The sequence below is a fragment of the Mixophyes fleayi genome, chromosome 7 (assembly GCF_038048845.1).
Source record: "Mixophyes fleayi isolate aMixFle1 chromosome 7, aMixFle1.hap1, whole genome shotgun sequence".
NCBI lineage: Eukaryota > Metazoa > Chordata > Amphibia > Anura > Limnodynastidae > Mixophyes > Mixophyes fleayi.
The window spans coordinates 16,645,712-16,653,263 of record NC_134408.1 but is presented as its reverse complement, the minus strand read 5'-3'; the positions used below and the strand labels follow the sequence as shown (position 1 = coordinate 16,653,263).

The window sequence follows — 7,552 nt, the reverse complement described above, 5'->3', positions numbered from 1 at the left end:
GAAGTCAAAATAGCATGAAATGTAATTTTCCAGCTATCTGTCAGAGCCGGGCAGAGCCTGTGATCGCCGCTGGTGATAACAGCCATAGCCCGTAGTGTCGGAGGCAGTCAGGCAGCTGTGGGGAGAACCTTAATAGCAGAATTCACAGGAACACCACTTGAGAATCCCCTGGCAAATTGACCATTAAGTTAAAACTCACCATCCGCTCTAATTTGCTGCCTTCCCCTTTCTCCTCGGTTGCTGGGTGCTAAAACAAATCCCTGCTGTGTTTGCCAAGTGTACTATTACAGTACTCCTATCAAATATTTGTCAACCTGTCAGCTCCAACCTTCCCTATAAATACTTTATCTAAAACCTCAGGTGTAGCAGATCAGGAGAACCTGGCTAACAGGTGAGTTCACTGTTCCTCTAGGTTATTTTATAATTAATATGTAAAACTTTAATTAGATTTACATAACAAAATTATATATATACACACACACAAAAATAAAAGCAAGAAACAAAAATGTAAATTGCGTTTCAATCATCAGATTGTATTATGTTAATTCATTTATCTATTTAACTCATTTATTTCAGTGTATTCGTTTAAGATGTGCATTTTGTTAGTCATATTCGAGTTATTATTTTTTTTTTCTTTTCTCTTTTATGCCCAAATGTTTTTTTAAAATGCACAATATTTCATAAAAGAAAACTTTGCAATTATGTTATAATTTAAAAAAAAAATCCCCCTCTGTTTGTTCTTCAAAGCTAATGAGTGTTTTTTTCCCCATTTACTAAGGCGTGAACAAATTTTTTACTGAATCATTATTATTATTACTTATGCTACATCAAATTTTAAATTAGGTACAGATTTATCGGAAAAGGGTCCAACTTTGTGAGGAAAAAAAATATTAAGTATTAATAGTTACTAGACATTATATATATATATATATATATATATATATATATATATATATATATTATATTATATATAGATATATAGTAATTAACATCAATAATGAAAAATTACCTTATAAAATGGACATTAAGACCTGGTATAAAGATAGAAAAGGTAATATGTTTTTTGTATAAAACTAAAATTGCTAATTATACAGAATATAAATATTTTGAATTAGTACAGATTTCATTGCCCTGTAAATGGTGAATGGTACCGCACACTTTATATACAATGACTTAGTAAGAGAAATACTTAATTATTTTATTAATGATAGAAGCTGAAGTCCAGACTCATGGCTGTCCAAATGGATTTAATCATTGTAGTAGTAGTAATGGGATATTTGCAAAGACTTAATTAGCTTAAAAAAATATAACTACAAATAAATGTTAAAAAAAACAACTACAAATGTGTGCCAGTTATAAATCAGAAATATTAATGGAAAACACAGAGCATTGGAGACATTTTTACTATATACATTACCATTTGTTTTTATACATTACTTTTTGTCTATATTTACCCATATTTTGCATCTATTTATTGCTTAGTAAACATACAAGTATTCCAAGCTAATTATACTTTATATATCACACATTCACAATGTTTAAAGTAGACTTACAAGCACGGTTTAAATGCATTAAATGTGTATTATAACTCAGGTATTAAAAACATCAACATTTGATTTGTAACCTCCAATAATAACCTAACTTCCCCTATGAATCAGGGAGCTTATCACTATATCTAATCGACTTATATGTTTATTACTAATGTGAATAAAGTATTTTATTAAGAGATCGTTCCTATTTCATTTTAATATACAGAATATTATACTGCAAAATAACTAATTAAATTAAACTTAAAAATATTCTCCCACCTTATTCCTTTTTTGCACATTATTTCCCAGAGACCCATCATATAAAATACTGCAAATCTATCTCATCACATTCTTTTCCACTTAGGATTCCAGATGTAATAGCCACCAACAAAACGGTTTTGTTAAAGTTCTGTCGTTTTCAACACAGAACAATGGTGAAAATGACAAATTGTTGTTGTTTTTTTTCTCTGTTTTCCCACGTTGTGATAAATCCCTGTGTGACTTTCTGGAATTATCAATCCGTTTGTTTCTGAGAGAATCTGCACCTATGTAAACATATCCTGGGGCTCAGTCTCCCTGAGATAAGATAGCTGTAGCTTTATTGAGTGTGGTCTTTACAATGAATTGTGAGCTCAAATTTAATTTATTTTTAAAAATGAATCACTAAATATGTCAATCTTCAACTCTTTTATAATCATTATATCTGAGCATAGATAAAGCATATATAAAGTGTAATGTTATTTGTACACGCATTCTCCAATAACAATATTTAATTTACACTCAAGGATGCACTGATTGCTAATGTCTTTCTTTACCTGTTAAATGTTTTATTTTATTTTTTAAAAGTGACATGTTATTTTTTTTAAATGTTCTGCTCTACATTGACATTAATTCAGAAGTTCTATTACATCTTCTACACCCTTCAACCAGGTAATTGATAATGACTAGATCTATTCCGATGTGGAATTTTTTGTAGTTTTGTTGCTCTATTTTGGGGATGGGGATATTTACAAAATATGAGGAATGGAAATTTTGCACTGTCCCTAAGATTTTCTGTTTTAAAAATTCAGAATTATAAATAAACACATCTACAAAGCACAGTAAAAAACAACTTTTTTAAAAAAAGAAAAAAATCTTTAATATAGTGTAAAAATGTAGTTAATTTATCTATTACATTTTTAGAATATTTTCAGATTTCTCCATCTTTTTATATGCAGAGTGTATGGTTAAGATTCTTTCTATATTTGATTTTACTTTGGTCTTTTATTCGTAGTGTGGTTAGTTATTACAATGGCAACTGGTGTGATACGGAACCTTTCAGAATTTCAGTTTCCACCATCCTTCCAGCAGTCGTTCTTACTCCCAGCACTAACTCAGGATCTGGACTTCCAAGAGTCATCAGAAGATGAGGATGAAATGATGGAGGAAGAGGAGATGGATGACTTTTCGGACGGGGAACAAACACCTATCAGGTCAACAATCGGTTTCAGCCACCAATGTGAGGATTCTCCAGAAGAGAGCTCTACAGAAATGACGGAGCAGCTTTTGAAGTTTTCGGAACTCATCAGCTCCGACATCCAAAGGTACTTTGGGCAGAAAACCAAGGAAGAAGACCCAGACTCTTGCAATATTTATGAAGATTATTTCACACCTAGACTGTCCGGAGGTCAGGAAATGTATTATCAAGATCTCATGAAGATAGCGCAAAACAGAGACAATGACAAGGGTGACTTTTTAAACCCACTCACTCCTCCAGTAGAGCTGGATCAGAGAATATTAAAAACCCTCTGCACCAAAGAGGATCCCAAGAAACTAGGACCCCTGACCGAGTTGTTCAACTTTGGTCTTCGCAAGTACACAAGGCAGAAGGTGGCGATGGGCAAAGACAGCAGGCTACAGAGACTAGACAGGAAATACGCTCATATCGTCCCCATGCATAGGCGATTGCTACCCTTGTCGTTCTGGAAGGAACCCTCTCCCATTCCGTCGTGTATCCTAAACACAAGTACTCCAGACTTCAGTGACCTCCTGGAAAATTGGACATCTGATGCACATCATGAGCTACACAACTCCGGAAGAGACCTCATCAGTGAATTTAGCAGATAGGTCATTATGATGATTTTCAGTGCACGTGATGATACACAAGTCATCTGAAACATTATAGCCTACACGTTGAGATTGTTTAAGTTCAGCAATGACTCCATAGATTGGGGATTGGTAATGATGGTTCCTGTAATTGTAACTTTAACTTATCTTATACAGGCTTAGCTACTTCCACATTGGTGTTTACAGTGGGATATTTTATTGCCTGAAGAGGAAAGTGAGTTTCCAACTGTGTTGCACAACGCACGTCTGTACAGTCTCATTTGGTACAATGATTTTTATTTTGACATCCATCTACAAGTGCTTAGCTTGTATTAGGAACGAATGTCAAATACAGAATTTTAATGCCAATGTGTAGGCTTAAACTGGCCGCTGTCGTTTCAAGGTGTCCACAGTAGCATGTTTTGAAACATGAAAATATAACAAAAGTGGCTTTGAGCCCATCTGATATTGACTCCCAAATGTTAAAACATTTAATTGAAGATCTGTTTAAATTATTTTTCCTTTTAAACGTCACCAAAATGAATGGACTTCCCAGCAACCAAACTAGTTATTTTATTAGTCAAATAGCACATAAAAAATCCTACATGTTGAAACACAGGTAAGCAACCTTTGGCTCCCGAGGTGGTGTGGAACTACAAGTGCCAGCATGCCTAACATTCCAATAGCATGCAATCTGGTACTGCGACATCCACAACAGAGCAGACGCCTATGCTAGTCATTAAAAATAAGGTATTTCTTGACTAAATCTGTCTCTTTTACTGACGTCGTCTCTCCAATGAGACAGCAGGAACTGCAGCAGTTTGAAAAGAAAGAAGTCCCTGCGATTGTAGGAAAGTAAATGTTATCTAACAGAAACACTTTGTGATCATCAAGATGCAGATACTATAGGAGTACCAGCAGTAACATCTAACACAGGTTTTATTATTCATTATTCAGTGCTCAATGTTGTTCATATAGCCACCTAGTGTCTTGAACTGGTAATACACCACACATGAAAACTAGAATCAACTAAACATATTTGAGGTTTTAAAATAGAAGTTAACCAAATTTAAAAAGAACATGTAACTAGTTTATGTAGTTTTACAACACAAACATTATCTGCTATATTATATAGCATCTTGGTGGCAATTGATAACATCTACAGGCGATAGGTTGGTACTACGGTATATAAAATATATTTTAAGTATTTTTGAAATTGGAGTAATACTCTTGAATCTTTTAACAAATATTTCTGTTTGTTTCAAAAATGTTCTTTATTTATCTATCTGTAGTTAATGAATAGACAGCCTATCACTAATTGTACTAGCGATAACATAAATTCAAACATAGATTTTAGTATTTCAATAACTGTGATTGAAAGTAAAGCCAGATCTTTCAAAACAGGTTGTTTGCAGAGAAATCAAATATGTCAATACAGTTTCCACCTACTTCGTTATTTTCTGGAATATATTTGTGTGTGCACAATATGCTTATGTAAAATATCTAATGTACATAATATGGTCTTTATATATTGATATAAACAAATATATATTTTGCCTAATAAAGTTTTTGAAAACCAATTGCATTTTGCAATGTTTTAAAACCATTTCTCACATAAACTATCACTATCTCCCCCCACACCCACCAATATAAATCCTAGTTTTACAGGTGTTGATGGATAAGCAAAAGAAATGAATTTTCCTTAAACGGTGCTGGGTATCCAATTAGCTACAGCAGCTGTAGAAGGAGCCGGCAACCGTCAGAAAAACCCAACAATATAACCAAGAAACAGCGCTCGTAGCTAATTGGTGTAATATGTATTAAAAGACACTAATATACTTTATCTTTGGTTTCCTTAAGCTCAAGTTGGTATCGTTAGCAGCGGTGGCATGGAACATATAAGTGAATGGAGTATGAAGGCATGAATTATTATTTTAATTTTTTTTAACACTTCGACCCTTGTGTGCATTCACATCCTTCATTACTACTTGTGTTTTATAGTGGCTGCATCCCTGACATTCCCGTTCTTACTCTCTCTCCCTTTACAATGTCTTTTATCTATGCCCCTGCACCATCTTCTCCCCTGTCTCTTTCACTTATCCCCCTGCACCATCTTCTCCCCTGTCCTCTCACGTCTCCCTGCACCATCTTCTCCCCTGTCCCTCTCGTATATCCGCCTGCACCATCTTCTCCCCTGTCCCTCTCGTATATCCGCCTGCACCATCTTCTCCCGTCCCTCTCACATTTGCCCCTGCACCATCTTCTCTCCTGTCCCTCTCACATATCCCCTGCACCATCTTCTCTCCTGTCCTTCTCGCATATCCCCTGCACCATCTCCCTCTCACACTGTCCCCCTGCATCATTTTCTCCCGTCTCTCACACTTGTGGCAATCCAATCCCCGCCCTCTCATGCGACTCACAGCAAACCATGTTTCACTCCTCATGACACTACTTCATCAGTGGAATCCTACAATTGTCCTCCACGTGTCCTTAAATAGGCACTGAAGGACGCTCAGCCACAAAAGAAAACATCACGGGTGTTGAACAACCAAAGTTAAATATATGTACTAAGACATTAGAGAGGTTCCGTGATGAGAGATTATAATATATATATTCCATATAGTAACTGATGAACCTCCTGACCATCGTAAACAGAGTCTCACTATTACTCTTGTATTTGGCATATCTTAAAGAATTATTGAGACATAAAACTTACAATCCCATATGGAGACAAGTGTTTTCCAGGTGTGGATGTCTGGAGAACGTAAAGGACCACTAAACCCCGAAATTGAAATGTTTGACTATGAACCATGAAGATAAAACCCATTGTCCAGTGTTTCCCTGACATTACTCCGCACCTCCACACTCCATTACTGACAGCTGAAGCTCCTCCCACCTATTGAAGAAAAGAGGTTCAACAGGATTTAATAAAGGTCAAAATGCTGAGACTGCAGTCACCCGTTTCTGTGACATCACTGGACCGGTTCTCTATATAAATCCACCAGTCCACAAAGTGCATCTGTGCAGAGCAAGTCTACAAAACTGTCAGTCCCTGCCTGCTCAACTATCTAGGCAACCTGCTGCAGGGGAGTGAAAGAGAGCATGGTGAACATATATAAAAAATCTCTCTCTCTATCTATCTATCTCTATATATATATATATATATATATATATATATATATATATATATATATATATATATATCTCAAAGAATTTGTATTACTGAGCTTAATATACATTTATTAAGTATATATTAATGTGAATTAGAGATTTCACACACTCTCCCAAGTTAGGCAGGACAGTCCTGATTTGGGAGGATGTTCCCGCTCTCCTTGTTGAGCAAGTGACGCAGTAATCCTTGTTGGGACAGAGTTGGCAGGTATGATAGTGTAACCTTTTACAATTGCAATAACATACAGTAGACAGCATTTAAAGGTACCTAAACCCCACTTTTCACTTTTCTCATATATATGAAGGAGTTCTGAAAGAATAAATATATAATATTGTATTGTAAGGCTTGACCAAGCTTTAATAAATTTGTTAGCCACAGGAGCCACCAATCTGACAACTTACATCACATTCATTGTTCTCGGTGATAGGCTCCTGTCTACTCAATATCCCCTTCTCATGTTCAGTCCCCACTCTGTTCCTCATGGGAGTCGGACCAGCTGTGCAGCCTCCCTGCGGAGATGGGATGAGTTTGGCCGCACACGTTGGTGGTAAGACCTGGCTGATTGGTCTTTCTGGGAATGGCCTCCTTCCGGCACTACTTGTAGAGACCAATAACAGTCAGAGTCCCCAGAGAGAGCATCCATGCTGGGGCCCTCTAAGAACGTGCTCCTTCCTGATATCAAAGGGCTCTTCGGGGGAGGGTCCCATTACCCAGAAACATTCTCCCCCCACATCACCCGTTTCATTCCAGATTAGACGCATGCATT

The 7,552-nt window shown here is 36.1% G+C and overlaps 1 protein-coding gene across 1 annotated transcript; it reads left to right on the top strand.

Moving 5' to 3' along the window:
* The first annotated feature begins 2,812 nt into the window (after positions 1-2,812).
* PERCC1 (proline and glutamate rich with coiled coil 1) lies at positions 2,813-3,725 on the top strand. The gene has a single exon (XM_075181466.1). The coding sequence runs from the start codon at positions 2,820-2,822 to the stop codon at positions 3,633-3,635; it is 816 nt and encodes a 271-aa protein (XP_075037567.1). The 5' UTR covers positions 2,813-2,819; the 3' UTR covers positions 3,636-3,725.
* Positions 3,726-7,552: the final 3,827 nt, after the last annotated feature.

Coding starts and splice junctions, on each gene's coding strand:
- PERCC1 (XM_075181466.1), top strand. CDS start 2,820: ATGGCAACTGGTGTGATACGGAACCTTTCAGAATTTCAGTTTCCACCA.